Source organism: Schistocerca cancellata, chromosome 1 (genome assembly GCF_023864275.1).
Source record: "Schistocerca cancellata isolate TAMUIC-IGC-003103 chromosome 1, iqSchCanc2.1, whole genome shotgun sequence".
NCBI lineage: Eukaryota > Metazoa > Arthropoda > Insecta > Orthoptera > Acrididae > Schistocerca > Schistocerca cancellata.
In genome coordinates this window covers 277,201,046-277,225,349 of record NC_064626.1, presented here as the reverse complement: position 1 = coordinate 277,225,349, position 24,304 = coordinate 277,201,046, and the positions used below count along the sequence as shown (strand labels likewise).

At 41.1% G+C, this 24,304-nt stretch overlaps 1 protein-coding gene and 1 non-coding gene across 2 annotated transcripts in view; one reads left to right on the top strand and one right to left on the bottom strand.

The window, feature by feature from the left end:
• The window catches only part of LOC126171255 (small subunit processome component 20 homolog), a 205,728-nt gene that overhangs the window by 167,332 nt on the left and 14,092 nt on the right, over window positions 1-24,304 (top strand). The window contains exon 31 of the mRNA XM_049920787.1: window positions 11,719-11,901. Within this exon, the coding sequence (XP_049776744.1) occupies window positions 11,719-11,901 (183 nt within the window). The remainder of the gene's footprint in view (window positions 1-11,718; window positions 11,902-24,304) is intronic.
• On the bottom strand, window positions 532-605 carry Trnas-uga (transfer RNA serine (anticodon UGA)). Its single transcript has one exon. It is a non-coding gene; the product is annotated as a tRNA-Ser (tRNA).

Genomic DNA, 24,304 nt, shown 5'->3' with positions numbered 1-24,304 from the left:
TCCCATGATTTAGTTTCTTCAGTTTTGTGAAGAAATGTCAGTAGTCCTTTATGTATGTCTGTCTTCCCTCATTGTGACTGAATAGAAGAGGCCAAGAGTTTAACCAGTTAATACATCGGAGACCCAGGAGCCCTCACATTCAGTCTTAATGGTACACCATCTTTATGGATTTTCTGTAACACATACAGTCAGTGTGGTAGGACTTCTGTGTGGTACAGATTCCTCTTTCTGCTGATAAGACCATTTTGTATCCCATATAATCTGCATCAGATCTAATAGGTCATCTGTCTTCTGCTCATAATCTTCGATTTTTGTTATGACAAAGGGAATATGACGACCATTCTAGTTGGCCAGTTCACGCCTGTGTTGTGTTTCATTCAGTGCACATTCATCATCAGATAGGATGCAGACAATGGACTGTCAACTGTCCCCCCACCTTCCACAAACATACTAAATAACTTTACAACGAAATGAACACCCTTAGCTGCTTACAGGCGGTGATATACGTCAACGGGGACAGATGAAAATGTACGCCCTGACCGGGACTCGAACCCGGGATCTCCTGCTTTCATGGCAAACGCTCTATCCATCTGAGCCACCAAGGACACAGAGGATAGCGGAACTGCAGGGATTTATCTCTGGCACACCTCCGGCGAAACCCACATTCTCAACGTCTTGCCCTGGACTACATTCGTAGTGCCCCCGCCCATTATACTCATTACTCGCGGCGCGTTGCTGATTCCCGTAAGAGTTCGGGCACTGTTTGTGCATTCGCACAGAAGAAGAAGATGGTCAAGTGGCCGGTGTGCCATAACTATATAACACACACACACACACACACACACACACACACACACACACAAAGATGGTATCTGTTCTTTCGGACATGTCCTACATTAAATTTAACAAGACATTAACTAAAATCTATTATCAAGAATGTCAGTGACTAATTAATGTGCTCAAACTTATTAATGTGTGTTTTGAATGCTGTATTACATCAGCTAATCAGCTAGTAAATTTAATCAATAGTTTGCCTTCATGAATCAGTGTTACATGAGGCTGTTATTTCCTTATTTTAGTTTTATTTATTGACATTTGGTGAACTTACCTTACAGCTAACACCTTGGTATATGAGTGGTATATTTGATGATTAAAACTTTTGTATAAAACACACAGAGCACATAACAGATGATTTAGTAACAGGCAACAAATGTAACTCTTTTGGATTATTAAGGAAAGAAAAGGAAATAATGGCAGAAGTACATAAACCTCTTTTCAAATAAAATTGCACCCTGACCATATCTAATGTCAGCAGCAGTGTCATAAATTAAAGATGGCAATTGCAATTTAATTTGTTAAGTTTATTACATTGAAATTAATTACTAATAAATTGTAACATTAAGGAAACAGCTGCAACAAAATAATATGAAATAAATGTAAATGAGAACTAAATGACTAAACTAATCCACGATCACTACATCCATCAATCAACTAACTCTACTCAGTACTGATAAACAAAATCACAATGCACAATGGAAATAGACCAAATCAGTGCAGAACAGTTTTCTATTTTACCTTCTCAATTTCTTTCTTTCTATCCCCCCTCCCCACAAGACCCTCAATGTTGGGAATGACTGAGTGACTGAGTCAGCCTCAAAATACATTTAAAACTGACAGTCTGATTTGAAACATTTCAATCATGTTGTGGGACAAAAGATCTGCTTACAGCTGTACATTGTACTAAGCATCCATGCTGCTTGTCTATGAAGATTCATGAAACATTTTTATGATAAACATTTGTAGATATCACACAGTCTTTTTGGACTGATACCTGGGTTTTATTTCAGTATCACAGTTACAGTTGTTTGAAACAGGGATACTGACAGCAGTTGTGGACACATTTCTTCTGCTACCATTAAAATGTGGTCTTTAATGAAGTCGCCTTCAAAAAATGGTTTCAAATTGACAGCTGTCCTTTGACACATTTTGTAGCTGATTCTCACAGTAGAGTTTCTTCCTCAGTGATTTATGTGGTTCAGATAACACGACTGCTTTTATCAAAAATTATTAGCCATTAAAGATCACGATACTGAAATCACAGTTTCTGTCTAAGTGAAAGTGGATTTAATTCATGCTGTTGTCATCATATTACCTAAGTAACACATGTTTAAATTAAGTGGTAACTTACTTAGTTTGACAGTCCAGCATTTAGATCAAGAATTATGCCTTGTGCTCAAATTTTATTTATTTATCATACTCTGTTGTGTGATTTGTGGTATGACTCCACTGCAGATTGAATTTCTTTGTATGGATCACTATTGTATGGCACGTTAAATGCTTCATGTAACCATCACAATTAAGAAAAGATACAAAACGTTCTGCATATCATTAAAACAGTGGTGAAAGCATACTCTTAGAGCAGTTTCCTTTGTCCACCATCTCACAGTGCATTGACTATTGGGCCTGGTAGCCAAGTTGTTCTGTTGCTCTTATCTGTCGCACTGTTTTTAATTGGGGTGGCTGCACACTTCTAATAAGCCTCACTGAATGGCACTGTTGTAGATTACAGTACTAAAAATTTTTGTACCATTGCCTTTCTTTCCTCTTTTCTTTTCACACATTATGTGCTCTCATTTTAAACTGAGCAACATGGTCAGATGTATTGAAATTAGAGTTCAGAAAGTGCTAGTTGGGTGTTACATTACTTCTGAGAGTCTTCACTTACTTATTTTTGTTAAACTCTGTGAAGTGCTGACAGCCAGATAAAGTTCACCATCCATACTACTGCCACTCAGCCATCTTTTGCTGCATGTTATAAGATGAATGTTGCATCTTTGAAGTTTTTCTGGGAGGTAGGTTATTCAATCATCATCCAGGCATGCATCTAGGACAGTATATTTCTTATTCTGAGATTTCAGTTGTTAACTGTATAGCCATACTTGACACCGCAAAATGAAGGGAGAAAATGTAAATTACTACACAGTATCTTATTGTTTTAGAAGCTTTTAATTCAGTCATCAACCCTCCTATAGGGTTGGAATGTTACTGTTCCAGAAGCAGGACCAAAAGATTATGGAATAAACATTGTTGTTTCCTTATGCTGCTGATGTGGCCACATTGTTGTGTGTGTACATTGCCGTGGTATTTGTAGTTAGTATGTCAATACACACCTTTGCATGCAAATTCTGCGTTGATACAGGCCCATAACAAAGAGTTATGTCTTTGGCTTATACTAATAAAATGCTGTTTACTACCAGATAATGGGAAAAAGTTACCATATTACTCAATAATTAACTAATAATTTGAAACACAGACTGATAACAATATTTTATTCCTAACATGTGGCTACAGGTAGACTGTTGCAGTCTGCTGAAAATATAGTCTTGTTTAATCAACTGACTTGTTATCAATCGATCAATCAATCCATATTTCTCTCTTAATGTTATTCATTTGTGTTAACACATTGACTGTTAGGGTCAAAATGAGCAAACCACTCCCAGAAGCAATGCTAAGTGGTTAAGACAAATTGATTCGTCATATCATAAGTAGCTCGTATGCATCGTTATCACAATGAAAAAAAAAGTAAATGCAGGAAAAATGAGACCTATGAATTAGCGTATTTACCCAGCAATAAGACAACCCCCCCCCTTTTTTTAGGAAGTTTTCTGAGAATTTTTTATTCTGACTAATCAAATTTAGAGACTGTTTTATTGATGTGAAGTACATAATACCTGTCCCAGAAAGTAAACACTGTGTATTGTAAACAGTCATGGCAGTCTCTTACTTTATGTGAGACTGATAGCCAGTAGGTTTTTGTCAAATGTCGCATCATCATCATCATCATCATGCACCGTCTCGTACTTGCTTTGAATTCTGTGACAGATTCAGTTGGAAAAATCCTCTTTATCTCCAGCATCTTCATTCGGATAATTTCTTGAGTAATCACTAAACCTTAACTGTGTTTCACACTTACTGAACAACCTACTGTTCCAATTCAAGAAATATTCCACGATTGGGTCCCATAAAAGCCCCACTGTCATCGCCTCGGCCATCGTTGCCACTGGGTCCAGCCCCATCTCCTCCACCCTGTGACCTGCGTACTTATGAAGACACATAGTTGGTGGTGGCATCCTCCTCTTCAGTGCCATCATCGGGTGCCACATGAGCTCACCGCTCTTGGGCGGGCCCGCATCCCTGTACGTCCTGGCCCTATGCCTCGGTCCTGCCTGACACAACATCCTTTCCCCTCCGGATCTGATGGACATGTCTCTCTTTAGGCAACCAGCATCTCCTTCTTCAACTGTGCACCACTTCGCGTGAGGGAGAGGTGTGCTGTGACCTGCTACTAATGCTTATGAGTGTGAGAGTGCCAAGTGTGGGTCACCTCTCGTGTGCGCTCAAATCACCCGCCAATTGTATCAGCGCAAGCTGGCTGCTAGAGTCCATCATTAGGAAGCTTGCACATGCCACTGTCTTTGCTGTGCCATCTACTGGTGGCCAGCACCTACATACGCACGAACTAGTGCTGGCTGAATCTCTTATTGTATTTCTAGTTTGTATTGTGTACAACAATATTTTGTGACTTGTGGAGTCCTGAGAGGCTTAATGCTCAGAAGGTATGAAGAAAGTCATGTTTGTGTGTATTAGTTCGTTACCACAGTTTTACAGCACAGTCAGAACTTAGGAGAAGCCATATTGTATGGTTTTAAACTTTATATTTGATGTTTTATTATTATTATTATTATAGAATATGTAATATGAATATAAGCTGTTTCAAAACATCAGCACATTGAGAATCTCTCAAAAATGCATTGATTCAGGTACGATTTGTAATAATAAAATTACAACAAACAATATTTCTGTAGTTAAGGCTCCTGTATTTGCTGCTGTTAATGTGTGTTATGAATGAAAGTCTACCTTTTCAGTGCTACAGCACTATGATAATATACCAAAAGTGTGTCATATTTTGGTCTTCGTTAAGTATCAGATATAACATTTTTAGATGCAACTGTTACGCTATGTAGTATACCACATAACTGAAATCTGTAGTTTTGGTAATAGCATCATGAACTAAAAGAAGAAAGCTACTTCCTTCTTGTTCCCAAAAATTCTGGGTCTGTCTTATCAGCTTTATAGAAGTATTATCTGCAAGAGCCAATGTATTTACTACAATTATTGATGTATGGGTCAATGCTGGAATGTGTCCGCAGTGGCCACAATCGTAATGTGACTTTTACTCTGTCAGAAGGTAAACACGTACTACACCCAGGAAGTTTTTGCCATTATGAAACTTTGTGTCAAATACATGTTTCTTTGTCTTGATTGTATGGACTGCCTCATGTTTGTTGGTAAATAACCTTTTTCGTGATGGTGAGCAGTTTCGAAGAGATCTCCTCTTCCATTCGAACAAGATTACAAAACAAATCCCGATTTTTGATATCTATGTGAAGAAGTACATTACTTCAGAGTGATGATAGTTAACACAACATTGAGAATATGAATATTATGCTTGCACAAACTGACATTAAGCACAATACTTCAACTATATTCAATTTAAAATAAAAAATGAGATGGAGATTCAATTGAGTTAATGAATAGCTTCTGCTAGTAATATATTTCAGATCATTGCTCTACCAGCAGTTCACTGTTGAAACTGTCGATGAGTCCAGAATGTTCTTTGCGATTTTCTCCACTCTTCTTCAACAGTTGCTAACAGAGTTAATGCAGCTATTTTACATGTATCCACTTTAGTAAGTAGAAGGTGTGATTTGGAACTGCCACTAGAGATAATTGTGGTTGATGAGAAACACATTCCATGAGATGCAGCACATCATTTCAGAGCATGCAGCAACCATAACATACACTGTGTCTGGCATACTTTACCATTATAAACGTTTTCCATGTGAGGAATGCTTGAGGCTCAATCTAGGTATAGTGAAGGTCAGTGAAGTGAAATGGAAAGAAGACGAGGATTTCTGGTCAGATGACTATAGGATGATATCAACTGCAGCAGAAATTAGTATAATCAATTATACTAATTTCTGCTGCAGGAGTTGTTATGAATAGGAAGGTAGGGCGGAGGGTGAGGTACTGCAAATAGGTCAGTGACAGTGTTGTTCTTACCAGCTTCAAAAACCAATCAACTCTGACAAAAGTAGTTAAAGTATACATGCTGATGCTGTATCCAGAAGAAGAAGAGATAGAGTAAGTTTTATGAGGATACTGAATGGGTAATTCAGTATGTAAAAGGTGATGAAAATCTAATAATCATTGGGGACCAGAAAGTAGTTGTAGGGGAAGGAGTTATGTGTGAATGTGGGATTGGCAGCAGGAATGAGAGAGATTAATTCAGTCCTTCAATAAGTTTCACTTAGTAGTAGCGAATACTCTGTTTAGGAATCTTAAGAGGAGGAGGTATACATGGAAAAGACGTGGAGATTCCAAATTCAGATATTGCATTGTTAGGTGTACCCGGGAGCAGATACAGACTCAGGTCATAATATAGTAACGAAAGGGAGGAAACTGAAGTTTAAAAGAGAATCATATGGGAGAATCAGAGTGGAAGGAAGTGGTACACTGAAGTACTGGGGAAGGATGAGAAGCATTTGAAGTTCACTGAAGATGTGGATACTGCGGTAAGGGATACTACAGTAGTCAGTTCAATTGAAGAGAAGTGGGCATCTCTTAAAAGAGCAATCACAGATGTTGGAAAGACAAACATAAGTGCTAGGAAGGTAACTGTGAAGAAACCTTGGATTAAAGAAGGAAGTTCAAAAATGTTCTGGGGAAGACAAGAATACAGCAAAATAAATCACTTAGGAACGAAACATATAGAAATCCAGAGAAGCCAAGGTAAAATGCTTGTAAGCAAAATGTGAAAAATTGAAAAAGAAATTATCATCAGAATGACTGAATCAGCATTGAAGAAAGACGAAACAAAATTTGTGGAAATTAAAAGCAAGATTGGCAACTTTAAGAATGCACTGGAAAGAGAGCAGGTAGATATAATGAGTACTCCATGAGATCGAGGAATTGTCTAATGATGTGATAGAAGAAGAAATTGGAGTCAGTATGGAAGAGGGAGGAATCCAGTATTAAAGTAAGAATTTAAAAGAGCTTTGGAAAGCTTAAGATCAAATAAGGCAAAAAGGATAGAGATAACATCCCATCAGAGTTTCTAAAATTGTTGTGAGAGGTGGCATTCAAAAAATTACTCAAGTAGAGCCTATAAGACTCAGGACATACCTTCAGACTTTCTAAAAAACATTGACCACATAATTCCAAAGATAGCGAGCACTGAAAATTGTGAGAACTATCACAAAATCAGTGTAGAATCCATCCAAGTTGCTGACAAGAGTAATGTACAGAAGAATGGAACAGCAAAAATTGAAGATCTCTTAGATGATTGTCAGTGGAGCTATAGGAAAGATAATGACACTAGAGAGGCAGTCCTAATGTTGCACTTAATTATGGAAGCAAGACTAAAGAAAAATCAAGACACATTCATAGGATTCATCAACCCAGAAAAAGTGTTTGACAATAGAAAGCAGTGCAAGATGTTAAAAATTTGGAGAAAATAGGAGTAAGCTATAGAGATAGACTGCTAATATACAATATGTACAAGAACTGAGAGGAAGCAATAAGAACTAAATTCTCAGATTAAAAAGGGTGTAAGCAGCCAGGAATGCCGTCTTTCACCCCTGCCGTTCAATCTATGCTTTAAAGAAGCAATGACGAGGGGGGGGGGGGGGTTTCAAGAGTGGGTTTAAAATAAATTTGTTGATGACATTGCTATTGTTAGTGGAGGCGAAAAAGAACTACAGAAGCTGTTGAATGGAATGAACAGTCTAATGAGTACAGAAGTAGGATTGAGAATAAACTGAAGACAAAAGTAATGAGAAGTTGCAGAAGTGAGAATAGTGAGAAACTTAACGTCAAAACTGATGACAACAAAATAGGCGAAGTTAAGGAATTATGCTGCCTCGGAAGCAAAATAACTTAAGACATAAAAGGCAACTAGCACAGGCAAAAGAGCATTCCTGCCCAAGATATTTTACTAACATCAAACATAGGCCTTAACTAGTAGAAGAAATTCGTGAGAATATATTGTATCATGGTGTGGTAGTGAGTCATGGACTGTGAGAAAACTGGAACAGAAGAGAATTGAAGCATTTTAAATGTGGTGCTACAGAAGAAGGTTGAAAATAAGGTGGACTGATAAAGTAAGGGGTGAGGAAGTTCTCCACAGAATTATCAAAGAAAGGAACAATGAAATTTGTTGACAACTCAAAACTAACCTCTTCCCATTCAGCAATGCTATTATTTGTAATAAATATGTTGTGACAATTGAAATTTGGCTTTATCAAGATTTCCTGCTTTTTGTGAGCAGTCACCTTAATCATTTGGGCTATATGAGCAAATCTCCAGGCCTTGCTCAAATTTCAGTCACAGTTTTCACTGATGATTTCTGAACATTACTGACAAAGGTTCACCCACTTGGCATGTGGAAATAATTTCACAGGGGGTGGGGATGGAGTAGGTGTTGGTTAAGGACTGGATTATCCAGACCCAAATACTGTATGAACAGGCACTGTCAGGGCTAAACGATAATTGATTTAACAAAATCATCAAGTTGTGTGGAGCATCCAATATCTGTGCATTAGTTGGAACATTACATGATTAGGAAAAATGCTGAACGATGCTTCAGTTCATACACAAGAAGTAGCAAAGCAGAATATTGTCCTCCGGTCAACAAACGGGGAAGTAATTTGAAGCCGCCTGAGGTTGTGTAAAGCACGACAGGGATGCCACCGAATGAGAAACATGATCCAAATTTTTTTTTTTTCCGTTTGTAGATTACACAGGTGTTGTTATGGCAATGAAAATAATGAGTTATTGATAATATAATGTAAATGGATACATAAAAAATCTACTCACCAAGTGGCGACAGGAGAACACACATACAAAAGGATTTAACATTAACAAGCTTCCATAGCCAGTGGTTCCTTCTTCTGACAGAAGAGTTGTAGGGGAAGGAAGACGGGTGAAGAAAAAGGACTGCAGAGGTTTAGGGAAAGGGGTACAGTTCAGAAAAGTCACCCAGAACCCCATGTCAGGGGAGACTTACCCAACAGGATGAGAAGGAAAGACTGATAGTTCAACAGGTGTTGTTATGGGAGAGGTGGAACATAACGTGAATGTTGCTGACAGGGTGGGCAGTAAAACCTGCTCGTAGTTTTCACAGAACAAATTAGAAAATTAATGCCAAAAGGCAACAAAATGCAATTTCTGACACAAAACTCTTGTAATAGTGAAATTTTAGTGACTGAAGAGTCAGTGAAGGTGGCCATTTTAAATTATTAGAGCTGTGGGTAGATGAAAGGCTTTCTTGGAAACATAACATTCAAAATATTTTGCAGAAACTGAATGCTGCTGTCTTCAGTGTAAGAATGGTCTCCACTGTCTCTGACACTGAAAAGGATGGATGTGTACTTTGCTTTCTTTCACTCTATTGTCTCATAAAGTGCTATATTTTTGAACAGCTCTGTCAAGCATATTCTGTACCCAGAAAAGGGTGGTCATGAACTTTGTGTATGTGATTTATGAGATGCCTCGGAGTTCTAACTCTGTCATCCCTGTACATGTATTCCATCATGAGATTTGTTGTTGCCAATATTGACCCATTCAGAAGAAACTGAAATATTAATTCAGTGAAAACTAAATGGAGGAAGAATATGCATGTGCATACCACTCTCTTAATCAAACAACGGAAAATCCAGGATGGAATGTAGCAATATTGTGAAAAGGAAAGTTGTAATTCACCCTATAGCAGAGATGCTAAGTCGCCTGCTACCAGCCCCTTACTCCATGGCTCATACGCCTGTAATAGACCTAGATGCAAGACCTGTCCTGTATATTCTCCCATGCAACTTACTCCAGTCTGGCCACAAACATCACCTGTCCCATCAAAGGCAGGGCCACCTGTGAAACCAGTCATGTGATCTACAAGCTAAGCTGCAACCACTGTGCTGCATTCTATGTGGGCATGACAACCAACAAGGTGTCTGTCTGCATGAATGGCCACCAGCAAACTGTGGCCAGGAAACAAGTGGACCACCCTGTTGCTGAGCCCGCTGCCAAACATGACATCCTTCATTTCAGCGACTGCTTCACAGCCTGTGCCATATGGATCCTTCACACCAACACCAGCTTTTCGGAATTGTGCAGGTGGGAACTTTCCCTACAATATATCCTACATTCCCATAACCTTCCTGGCCTCAACCTTCGTTAGTCATTTTCCTTTTCCATCCAGCCCCTTCTCTGTTCCCATTCCAGCACTACACAGCGCTCATCCTTCCATCACATCCAGTCTTTTTACTTCTCTCCTTTTCCACAGCCCCCCTATACACCTCTCTGCTGCCCTCTGTCTAGCCTCCCGACTCCACATAGCTGCCCCACCCTCTATCCACCTCATCCCTGCGCACTCCCCAGCAGCACATCACTATCTGCCACTGCTACTCTACTATCCCTTCCCCTTCCTGTCCCAGCCTCCTCCTTACCCCTCCCAGTCACCACTCCCATCATGCAATGACTCTGCTGCTTGCAGTGTGGCCTCAGTTTCCTGCAGACTGCAGTCATATCTGTGTGTGTGTGTGTGTGTGTGTGTGTGTGTGTTCTGTCGACTTTGACGAAGGCCTTACTGGCCGAAAGTTATATTTGTGACAGTCTTTTTTTTCATGCCTGCCGTGACTCAGCATCTCCTTTTCACGATATTGTTCCACTGTCTTAAGCATTGTACAGAAAAATGTTCACTATTTAGTATGTTTCATTTTTAAAAGGCTCCCGGAAGAACTAGAAAAGTATGCAAACCCAAGTTGAAAAGTTTCATTGTGACACACTTCTTGTATTCTGTACAGACTTCTTTGCAGTAGTTGAGAACTTTTCTCTGCAATATTTTGTGTATTCATACACTTCCTCACATTGTTTTAAATTCTTTTGTGTACAGATTTTGTAAGCAGCATTCGATAAACTTTGTACTGTTGTGTTTCGTGGTCAAAGAGCTTTGGATCACATAATCCCACAGAACTTGTTAAATAAACAAATAAATAAAATAGTCTGACGCTTAACTCCTGAGCTACTGAGACAAGGGCTGTATAGGATTTATGAAATATCCAACTACTAGGAATGAATTGAATTAAATGCACTGGAATGAAATGAATTGATCATTAGGGATGAAATCATTGAAGATGCAGTTATGTGAAATGATTGCACTGTCAACCATTCAGATATGCTGATCATTTTATGTAATGAATATGTCATCGCAGTGATGTGAAATGATAGCACTGTTGACTGTTCAGATATGCTGATCATGTTATGTAATGAGTATGTTATCTCAATTAGAAATTTTTTCTGTGCAGTACTTGAAATCAGGTTTGCTCCCTTTTTGAGCAATTGCCTAAACCTTTAGGCTCTCTAAGAGCCCTTCGAGACCTGATTGAAACTTTCATACTTACAATTTCTAGACATTCTGCCCTTTCTTACATAATTAAAATTTTGTATTTCACAGTAATGCCAGACTAAAATTTCTGTGGACATCTGTCATAGGTTTTTAAACATCAACTTACATCAAGTGCTTGTGTTACATAATTTTAATGATGTATTGTCAGCTTTGTGAAGTACTACTTTGTTCATTAACATACAAATGTTTTTATCCTGCAGGAGATGCTGGAAGAACATAGTGCACTGTTTTTTATATCTGTTAGTCCACAACTCGTAAATGATGAGTCACCAGACTGTAGGAAAATGGTTGCAAAATGTATCAAGACAATACTGGAACGTTTAGGAAAGAGTGGTCGTAATAGTCTCTTTGACATAGTCATGGTGTGGCTTCAGGAACCAAAGGTATGTTTTCTCATCTCTGTTTCATTCTTCTTTTGTAGTATCATATTTCTAATTTTCTTGGTTGAAATGCACGCACAGTATTTTTAAATACTTTTAACAAACTTATTATATACTGTAGCATCTGTTTGTAGTAAATAAGATTGAACTGTGGCCTCAAAAACAGTAGAGAAACCTTTGACATTACAGTGTTACGTGCACCTTATTGATACTATATATTTTGATATATAATAGTAATATGGAGTTTTTAGTGACTGTTACTGTTCAAAATAACCAGCTGCATATGTAATGAATCCATAATTTGAAGGCCTAAATTATATGTATTTAAAGAAGCAGTATGTTAAGGTATTTAGTACACATAACAAGACATTATGATAAGGTAATTGATAAATTCTAAAGTCTTGCAAACAGCTGAATATGTGCCAAAATACAGTCGTGCAAAACACGAAATTTGATCTTCCCATGTGTAAAATTATACTTCTCTTTAACCTCATTACACTATTTTCTAACATAACAACGATATGGAAAGGACAGATTGCTACTCACCACATGGAAGAGAATTTGAGTCACAGACAGGCACAATGAAAAAGAGTTCTATGTTCATAATGTCTTTATCATTCTGCCTACCTGTGACTGAAGTCCTCCTCAATATGGTGAGTAGGAATCTGTCCTTTACATTGTTCTGTTTTGTTACGTGCAAACAGTAATTCACAGAACTACATCTGTTATGCACCAGCGTCCAAGCTAACTGTTTGCTTTACTTTTTCATACAGAGTTTGATAGCTATAAATTGCAGACTATTGTAACAAAAAAATAAATAAAATCTATAAGTGTTGAGTAATAAATATTCATTCTTTCCCAGTAATGTGTAACAAAATAACATTCTGACAGAAAGGGTGTAATGGAAAAAATAAGTAAATTCTTATTCGATAACAGAGATGCTGTATGGTGAGTGGCAACTTTCCTTCTCATAATATTGTTACATCCCATCCTGGATTTTCCATTGTTTGAATTCGTATTCTGTACTTTAAACTCTTAAATTTTGCAAACTTATATTTAAAGCAACTACAATGTCATCCTAAGAACTACCATTTGATTTATATTGTTTATATAAGAATATACAGCTTACAGTTGCAGGTTAACTTTATCGTTTTCCTAGGTTTCATGTTAGTAATAATGTCTTCTTCAGAACATAAAATATTATTTAAATGTTTGCCTAAAACAAGCCATGTCCTAAGTCAACTTTATAAAACTTGATGCATAACCATAAGGTTTTGTCACTTCTATTAAACAAGCTGTAGCAAATTCACCTTAAGCCCGTTGTATGGGCCTCGTCGAGGCAGCATCAAATTTCTCAGTTTTACCCCTTGCCAAAGCACAGTTGTGGGCAGGTGCACTGACCTTCTGAAAGGTCTTTTTGGCATTTCCGACAGCACTGCCCTTAATTTTTCCAGAAGATGAAACTGACTTTTCCTCTTTGGTCCAAGAACATAGGCTTTGAGTGCTGATTCACTTCTGGCATGCAGTGATGGAACCATGCCCCGCTCACAGTAACATATTCAGACAGTGGAAAATCTGGAATGGAACGACAATGTGAATCAGGATCGATTGCTGTTCATCACTTATAGATTGTATTGAGCAGCAGACAGGCGCATTTAAAAGTATTCTTTTGGAATATATGAACTTTGGAATAGTGTCAATAAAATGACGCGCACACACACACACACACACACACACACACACACACACACACACACACATATTCATACATGCACAATTCACACACATATAGCCATTATCATCTACGTCTACGTAAATACTCCGCAGGCCACTGTACGGTGCATGGTGGAGGGTACCCTGTACCATGACAAGTCATTTCCTTTCATGTCCCACTTGCAAATAGAGGGAGGGAAAAATGACTGTCTATATGCATCTCTGGACACTGTAGATCCACAGAGTTGAGTAGCAATCTCAGTTGGGGTGGGTAGTGGGCAACAGAGTAAGTGTGATAGGGAGGGGGAGAGACAGCAGGAAAGGAGTGGAGGAAGATGCTGTAATGCTACCTGAAGGAGTGTGCAGGGACATAGCAGGGACAGGATGGTGGGCTGTTAGGTGCAGTATCAGGAGAGCTTTGCTGGGGACAGAAGTGAAGCAGAGGGAGGGAAAGAACTATGGAGGGGAGTCTGGGAGACAGAAGGCATGTGTGAGGCTGGAATGGTAGCAGGAAGGGGTGGAGGTAGGAAGAGGACAGACTAGCAAATCTTGAGGCCAGGAAGGTTACATGAGTGGAGGATATATTGCAGGGATTGTATTGAACTGCGGACCTAGAAATGATGGAGAGGCTTCGTCCCCACCGTAGCCGCAGTGGTACACAACCCCACAACAGGCTACAGCAGTCCTCCACCCCACCACTGCCCCACACCGAACCCAGGGTTATTGTGCGGTTCGGTCTCCAGCGGACACCCGCCCTCCATCTGGTGTGATATGAGTAGTAGTTTTGTGTCCCATAAGCTCCCAAACTCTAGTCCATACATCTGCACAAGTATGAGAGGGGTAATGAGAGCGTAGTTTGTACCAGTGAGGGAGCAACCCAGAGTTACAGCTTGTGGCACAGTGAGTGATTACATTGGTGCCGGTCCCATGGTCGGAGACGGAGACAGCGGTGATGCTGCTCATGAAACTAGTTGCATCCAGAGGTGGTTTCAGTGCAGGGTCATGAGCTTTTAGCCAGTTGTGATGCTGAACAGCTGATACTCTCCTATGGCCTATGATGACCTCTTGGGCCATCACAAGAACACCTAAACATACACATTCAGAACAGGTATCCTGCACATAGTCGTACATATACTTTGGCTTAGCACACTGCATAGGATACAAGATGTCTAACAGTGTTTGATGTGTGTGCCCATGCAATATTTTGGCCTGACTGGTCCCATTGATGGTTGTAGACCCATACATGTTGTGGGAGCTGTGTAGTGCTTCCTTGGCCGACCTCGTCAGAAAGGCTTTGTGCATATGAATTTTGAATGTCATGACCATCTGCTGAGCTTCAAAAGTTGAAGGCCAAGTGGAAAAGGGTGGCGGCTAAGTTTTCAGTGTTATGGCAACAAAAGACCTTGATTTGGGACAATGTATACTCCAGACTATTGCCAGACACGAATGTTTGGTGCACTGCCTCAATTGTAAAATTTGTGAACAGGGCATGAATGGTAGCATGAGTGGTATATAATGACATTTGGGCCACAAAGTGGAAGTTAGAGAGAGTGTCTACCACAAGAAACCACAGTATCTCCTGGGAATGACCTGGCCAAAATCAACGTTCTTTCTCTCCCAGGATTGGTCCAAGCATGGTCATGGTGACAAATTCTGTGCTGGGACCACCTGAATCAGGAAGCGTTTATAACAGGAATGGCACACATGTTCATTATAATGTCAGTTTTAGGCCTTAAAATGCAACCGAGCTAATGTCTTCAAATGCAGTAGCTGGAGGATGCTGAGTTGGAGCTGGGTGGCAACAGTGACCAGGCACTCAGAGTCATCTTAGATTCAATGTTAAGATGTCATTTGTTGCATTGAGACAGTGTTGCATCACAGAATGAATATGGAGTTTGAGGTCTGCTTGTTTTGGAAAACTCTCTGGGCAACTTGACAGTACCATTGACAAACTTTTGCATAGAATCGGGTCACTGGTGGATACTGTGCCTATCTTGCAAACTGTCAGAGGTGACTGCAGATGCAGGTCAAGTACAAAACAAATCATTTCCGATTATCAAACTCTAGATAATAGTAATAGAAGACAGATTTCAGACTACCTAACAGATCAAAACGAAAATTTCTGTTCCGACACTGACAATATTGAGTGTTTATGGAAAAAGTTCAAGGCAATCGTAAAATGCGTTTTAGACAGGTACGTGCCGAGTACAACTGTGAGGGATGGGAAAAACCCACCGTGGTTCAGCAACAAAGTTAGGAAACTACTGTGAATGCAAAGAGAGCTTCACTGCAAGTTTAAACGCAGCCAAAACCTCTCAGACAAACAGAAGCTAAACGATGTCAAAGTTAGCGTAAGGAGGGCTATGCTTGAAGTTTTCAGTGAATTTGAAGGTAAAATTCTATGTACTGACTTGACAGAAAATCCTAGGAAGTTCTGGTCTTACGTTAAATCAGTAAGTGGCTCGAAACAGCATACCCAGACACTCCGGGATGATGATGGCACTGAAACAGAGGATGACACACGTAAAGCTGAAATACTGAACACCTTTTTCCAAAGCTGTTTCACAGAGGAAGACCACACTGCAGTTCCTTCTCTAAATCCTTGCACAAACGAAAAAATGGCTGACAATCGAAATAAGTGTCCAAGGAATAGAAAAGCAACTGGAATCACTCAACAGAGTCAAGTCCACTGGACCTGACACGATACCAATTTGATTCTACACAGAGTATGCGAAAGAACTTGCCCCCCTTCTAACAGCTGTGTACCGCAAGTCTCTAGAGGAACGGAAGGTTCCAAATGATTGGAAAAGAGCACAGGTAGTCCCAGTCTTTAAGAAGGGTCATCGAGCAGATGCGCAAAACTGTAGACCTATATCTCTGACGTCGATCTGTTGTAGAATTTTAGAACATGTTTTCTGCTCACTTATCATGCCATTTCTGGAAACACAGAATCTACTCTGTAGGAATCAACATGGATTCCGGAAACAGCAATCATGTGAGACCCAACTCGCTTTATTTGTTCATGAGACCCAGAAAATATTAGATACAGGCTCCCAGGTAGATGCATTTTCCTTGACTTCCGGAAGGCGTTCAATACAGTTCCGCACTGTCGCCTGATAAGCAAAGTAAGAGCCTACGGAATATCAGACCAGCTGTGTGGCTGGATTGAAGAGTTTTGAGCAAACAGAACACAGCATGTTGCTCTCAATGGAGAGACATCTACAGACGTTAAAGTAACCTCTGATGTGCCACAGGGGAGTGTTATGGGACCATTGCTTTTCACAATATATATATAAATGACCTAGTAGATAGTTTCGGAAGTTCCATGCGGCTTTTCATAGTGAAATGCAGGAAGATCTGCAGCAGATAGGCACTTGGTGCAGGGAGTGGCAACGGATCCTTAACATAGACAAATGTAACATATTGTGAATACATAGAAAGAAGGATCCTTTATTGTATGATTATATGATAGTGGAACAAACACTGGTAGCAGTTACTTCTGTAAAATATCTGGGAGTATGCATGCGGACCGATTTGAAATGCAATGATCATATAAAATTAATTGTTGGTAAGGCGGGTACCGGGTTGAGATTCATTGGGAGAGTCCTTAGAAAATGTAGTCCATCAACAAAGGAGGTGGCTTACAAAACACTTGTTCGACCTACACTTGAGTATTGCTCATCAGTGTGGGATCCATACCAGATCGGGTTGACAGAGAAGATAGAGAAGATCCAAAGAAGAGCGGCGCGTTTCGTCACAGGGTTATTTGGTAAGCGTAATAGCATTACGGAGATGTTTAGCAAACTCAAGTGGCAGACTCTGAAAGAGAGGCGCTGTGCATTGCGGTGTAGCTTGCTGTCCAGGTTTCGAGAGGGTGCGTTTCTGGATGAGGTATCGAATATATTGCTTCCCCCTACTTATACCTCCCGAGGAGATTACGAATGTAAAATTAGAGAGATTTGAGCGCGCACGGAGGCTTTCTGGCTGCCGTTCTTCCCGCGAACCATACGCGACAGGAACATGAAAGGGAGGTAATGACAGTGGCACGTAAAGTGCCCTCTGCCACACACCGTTGGGTGGCTTGCGGAGTATAAATGTAGATGTAGATGTAGATGTACATCAGAGTCAATGACAATGCACGACAGTACGCCTGCATTTGCATGTTGGTTGGTGGCGTGGAAGTGGATTTGATAGTTGTCACTGCTATGCCTTTCATGGGAGCTTGGACTAATTCCCAAACAGTGAAGTTGACATGTGGAATTCATTTCATCCTATACATTATCACTAAAGCCTCATTGTCAATTTGGGAACAGGTTTGTTGCACTGGTGTTAATGTTTTTGAGGGAGAGGCAATTGGCCTTTCAGATGTGCCTGACATCTTATGAAACAAAATCACCCCATTCTGTGCTGTTACACATTCAATGCAAATGTCAGATACAAACCTGGTGTATACAGCACCAAGTGTTGTGCTAATTTTAAACGTTCCTTGGGGTATCAAAAAACCTCCAGACATGTCACTGACCACACAAATTTGCCACCCTTTTTTTGTGGTACTGATTTAGTATGTTAGTGATTTGCACTGTTTGGGGTATGTAAGTATAAATAGTTGATTTTTCCAAAAAAGATTACAATTGTTTCGTGTTAGACATGAGGGAAAGTTTGTTATCATGTCAACGTGGCCACGGTACTTGTTGCTGAAAATATGCCCCAGCTATTTAATGCTGGGTGAAAAAGAGCTGCACTTGCATAACTGACAATGTAGACCAATTTCCTAAAGCCACTTGAAAAATGGTTCTACGTTTTAAGATATTCTGTGTGAGTTCTTCTGTTACAGTAGTAATGTCTTAGTAGTTGGTGTACTATGGAATATTACAAATCAATTGCTGCAAGTATTTTTTTTAAATGTGGCTGGGGGCATTAGTTACACTGGAACACACCAAATTGTGCACTTCAGAACAGTTGCTGTTTTATTTGTCATCTAATGGGTTGAAGATATGCTTCTTTTAAATTAATTTCTACATAATATCGACCACCTAGTTTTATCAGATCTTCCAGCTGTGAGATCAACATTTTACTGAGCATTGATAGATGCTTTAAAATCACCACAACTGCATATAGTCAGGTAGGCTTTTTAATTACAACCATTGTTGTCAACAGTTAACTGTTTGATATGGAAATGGCACCTAACTCCTGAAACTATGTGAGCTTAGCCTGAATAGCAACTCCAACAACCAACAGTAGAGAGTGAGCTCTACAAAATTTTTCTGCCACGAGTGGTTTCATGGATATATCAGAAGTACAATTTTTTCCACAACCTAGTAATGCTTCAAAATCTCCTTATATGCGGCACAGAGAGTATCAAAATCAGTTAATGGCATTGCTCTGGACACTAAACATACGTAGTCCACTACTCTGAATCAAGGTGCTGTAAAAGTGTCTGAGCTGAAATTGTTGCAGTGTTAAGTGAACCTACAATTAGGGAAGTTTGGCATTCATTAATTAGCTGTAATTCACAATTCTTTGTGGAGAAGGATTCTCTTTTGCCAGTAAGACACAACCCATCACTGAGTCCTTTTCTGTGGCAATAAACTGAGCCACCAAAGTGTGTCTTCACTGATTAATGACACGGCAACTGTAGTGAACAGCTGTAACACGTCACTAAAGGTGAGAACCAATGTCAATTTCTGTGGTATTTGCATTGTTTGCCCAGCTGACGTACCTATGTGAAGAGATGTGCCTTCACCAGACTGTGTTTTTACAAGAGGCCAGAGTGTGGCATGTTGACATGCAGCTGCCAGGTGTCCACATTTGCCACAAGCCTGACAGTGAATGGTGCATTGCAGACCACTGTTCCATGTATGACAACAGCCCCACCAGAATGCACGACTGAAACTTTACTGACATGTGTGGAACTTGCCTCAATGTTGAGGTGTAAAGATGCTCTTGACCCACCCATTTACTACTAAAAAGGGATTTACTTGATGCTGAGAGAGAGAATTGTTGTGATTGATATAATTAAGTCTCTCAAGAGATGTGAATGATCTGGGTGACTGTGAACTCTGAGACAGAGACACAAGAAAAAAATGACGATGTCAGTATCATCCGCTGGCTCCTGGTCATGACAGTGACTAACTACTTTTCAAATAATGGATAGTCTAGGATGGCTAGCTACTTTTGATACCAGAATTTTGTAAATGAAAGTGTGCTGAGCTTTAAACTTTAGTCTTACAGCTGGAAGATGCATCTGACAGCCATACTGTTCAGTTAACAGAGCACATTACGCATTGAAACATAAATCACTGGGGTCTGAGAGTGGTCACAATTTCTGCACCACTTCATACAAATGATAGCTAGAAGACAGGAGTAAAAGACTTTGCTGCATATCAGAAATTCTATAAGCAAGACAGTGCAGTTCAAAATGTGGGGTGTGTACCTTCCAGCTTTATAAAGCCTTGTCAAAGCAGGTGAATAGCAGTAGGGGTGTAGCCATGACTACTGACTGATGATTTTACTGTTGGCAAAGAGCTGCTGGAGAGCAGCATGCTGTTCTTGTTGCTGTTACTGTTGCAGTTGTTTTAGTTGTTTTTACCAACATTCAAGAAACTTCAGGTGCATAGTATCAGCACTAACAGTGATTGGGTTACTAAATGCGTCATAGGGTAAATGCTTACCAACACTTTTTGTCCACTCCTGATATGGAAACATAAACTGTAAACAATTATCATTAGCTGTGCAGTGAATGTAAACCAATTGTGCAACCCAGGAAGCCCATAAACAAAGCAGAGTCGATGGAAGTGTAGCACTATGATGATAGATTTAACACTTCATGGAGCATAGACCAAGTACCTTTGCCATCTGCAAGCCAGCTTATAACCATGTTAGCAACACTGCCAATATGACTCACATGGCCTTCAATTTGCGGACAGTTGTGGTGACCTTTCTGCTAGAGACTTGGAATATCTCTGAGTCGCCATGACTGTAGACACCTACTGTAAGCTGGGATACTAAATGCTTCTTGCTCGATGTTTTTCCCCGACAGTGGTGGAAGCTTCTAGCAGGAAGGCCTGAATTGTTCTAAGTGGTATGAGGGCCATGATAGTGACCTTGCATTTATATCTGTGCTACCCAACGGAACACAGCTGTGGCACTATTGGGTGCCAGTTCCTGACCCACAATCCACTGGCCCATAACTTAAGGAGCTGTGTGTACACATCTGTTGCCCCATGCATCCGGAAACCTGCCGAAGATTTGTTGAATCCATGCCATGCAGAATCATTGCTGTATTTCTTTCCAGAGGTGCACCAGCACTCTATTAAGCAGCTGATCATAATTTTTGGCTCATCAGTGTCTGTACAATGGTTGAGTGCCTAGTACCTGTGGAGGGATGAGGTGATGGTATAAGAACACCCAGCAGTTAGTTAGTGCCAGGCATTAATGACAGGAGCTGTTGTCAAGGGAACAAACAAGTCAATATCAGACCAGTTTGTAACACAATGTGGTCAGAGGATTTTCTAGTGATTAACTAACTGATGATTAAGGGGTCTCTTACAGTGGTAGTAATCGAACAGACACTTGGGGAACTAGAAAGTAAATAAGTATAGGATATATCACCTAAAGAGGCCAAACTTCAGTATTAGTCCAGGAGGAAGATGGGAGGAAAGTTGGCAACACTATACAAAAGCTGTGATTGAACCTATTCCAGGTGATGTACAAACTAGTTTCAGATTATCACAGATAGTGTGTGGAAAATAATGAACTAAATGGAATTTGTTGGGATATTAGTTTATTTTAAAAAAATGTATGATGTAGTAGTCAGGTTAGGACCTAAGAGTACAACTTAAGTTTATTTGCATGTCCTGCTCTATATCATATCACACACATTTACATTTCAGTGTGCTGCCAGTAATCTTCCTGTAAGTAATGCCATGACGATGTTTTTCAAACACACTTCTGTCATTAGTTCCACCACCTTATGTAATTAGGTAACATCTCTCATTGCCAACTGCTATCCTGCATTTCACGTATTTTTCTTAAAATATAATTTTCAGTGTACATATGTTAAGTCTGAACTTTTGTAGTTGTAGATGTACACTCTGTCTACATTTCAGTATTGTAGATCATTGGTTCTGCATGCGTGCGGAAGTTTTACCCCTACCCATGTCGCCCCCAGGGGCTCAGCATTCATTTGCTGGGTGCGGGCTTGGCGATCCCGGGGTTCCTGAGCTGGGGAGTGGTAAGCGCCACCAGTCCCCTGTCACCGTAAACTCTGAGCATACTACAGCGACCACCGTGCGGCGCAGCGGTGGAACGTTGTGTGTCTCAGGGAATGGGGATCTTGGCTTGACTGCCCGGATCGCGAGGATGGAATAAACCTCTCTAAAAAAAAACCTCAATCTCAAGGTGTGCTGCACGCTGATGAGATGCATGGCTGTTGAGGTGGAACAGTCGATAGCGGGCAACCTCTGGGGAACCTGCCGCACCTCAGTTGTATAAGGCTTACCTAGGCACGCGGGGCTCTGTCTAGGTGGACTTCTAGTTCCCTAGCTGCTCGTGGGACCACGATGGATCCTTCGAAATCCTCTTTTCTTCCTCCCAGCGGAAAGGGTGGGCCGCTGGAAGGTTCTAACACCCAGTCTCTTAAGAGGGCCCGTGCAGTCAGTCCCCCTGACTCCGGCGCTTCTTTAAAAAGTCCAGTCTTAGGTAACAGAATGCATTCTGGTAATCCGAATGTGTTTCTCATTGTGAAACGGAAGGAGGGTAGTTTTGAGAAGGTTTCGCCCTTCTATATACAAAAGGGATTGGAGGGAATCTGTGGCTCCTTAAAATCAGTGAAGTGCTTACGTAATGGGACCTTGCTAGTGGAAACTTCCACTTCCCAGCAAGCAACTAACCTCCAATCTGCTAAATGCCTTGGAGAGTATGCCATAGACACTGAACTGCACAGCACCTTGAACTACAGCAAAGGTGTTGTGACATGCCGAGATCTAGCTGATATTCCCAAGGAAGAACTGCAACGTGAGTGGGCTTCAGAAGGTATCGTTGATGTCCAACACATCATGAAGAGGGTTGATGGCGCTCTTGTCAAATCCGACTCCTTTATTCTGACCTTCAGTAGCACAAAACTTCCTGAACATGTTAAAGCTGGCTTCCTTCGCCTTAGTGTGAGGCCTTATTTCCCGGCCCCAATGCGCTGTTTTAAATGCCAGCGTTTTGGGCATACCACCTTAGGCTGTAAAGGCGAAGCGACTTGTGGAAACTGTGGTCAGGCTGCTCATGAAGGAGTTGGTTGCTCGTCTCCAGCTAAATGTATTAATTGCTCTGGGAACCACCCTGTTTGGAGTAGGGACTGCCGCATATTTTTAGAGGAACGCAAGGTCCAGGAAATAAAAACAACCAAGCGTATCCCCTATGGTGAGGCCAAGAAGATTTATAAGTCGATGCAACCTCCCACATTTGCTACATCTTTTGCATCCCTGGTACAGAAGCCTACTCCAAAAGTCAATGCCTCAACGTAGACTGAGGTGGTGAGTGTTGGCACTAACACCTGCAGCTGTCAGTGCTCTTGCAACGCAGCCAGTGTTTCAGAGCCAGTAGCCCCTACTCGAACGGCAGACACGAGTACAGTGGCGAACTTTGTCCAGCCCCTCGCGCCTCCAACAGCTGAGGTTGTTTCCAAGCCCAGTGCGCCAATTACCACTCCCACATCAGCTCCCCCAAAGTCCACCAAACCACAGAAAGCTACTGTACAGCAGCAACAGCGCGTCAAATCCCGTGGTAAACCATCTGACCATGCGGATGTTGTTTTACGTGAGGCCTCATCTGACTCTTCCCCAGAGTTGATGGAGTACGATGTATGTGTGGGGCAATCATCTCGTCCCACACCTGCCCCTCCACCTTCTGCGGTCTCCCCGCCCCGTCGGAGAGACAGGATGAAGGGGCTACCCCCAACATAGATGGCTCTCATACTCCAGTGGAACTTGCACGGGTTCAGGACGCATGTGGAGGAACTTCGTCTACTCTCTCAGGGTAGACACACTCCACAAAAAGGATGACCTGCGTGGAGAGCGAGCTAGAGGAGGCGTAGGTATTTTCGTCAGGACGGACTACCACTCCTCGCCTCTCTCACTTACGACGACTCTACAGGCCGTCGCTGTGTCTGTGCATGTGCGTCATCCATTGACGGTATGTTCACTTTACTTGCCCCCAAATGATGCTCTTGATGAAGCAGCCCTCACCGACCTTCTGACCCAGCTCCCCCAGCCATTCATTATTTGTGGTGATTTTAATGCCCACAATGTGCTTTGGGGCTCTGCAATTACCTGCCCCAGGGGTAGAGCAATTGAGAGGCTTCTCCTGTCATCCTGTGCCTACTTGCTCAATGGAGGACAGAGTACTCATTTCTCCACAGTGACTCTGCCATTGATCTCTCGCTTTGCTCTCAGCTCTTGCCGCCAGTGCTCACTGCGAAGTGGTCGCTGACTTGCACGGCAGTGATCATTTCCCAATCTGGATTCACCTGCCAGATGGCGTGTCCCCCGAAAGGAGATCACTCCGATGGGTGCTCAGTGGAGCTGACTGGACACTTTATAGCCAGTTGGCCCAATTCGAACACTGTGCGAATGTTGCGGTGTGGGTGGATCATATTACCAAAACAGTCCACCACGCCGCTGCAGCATCCATTCCACACTCCACA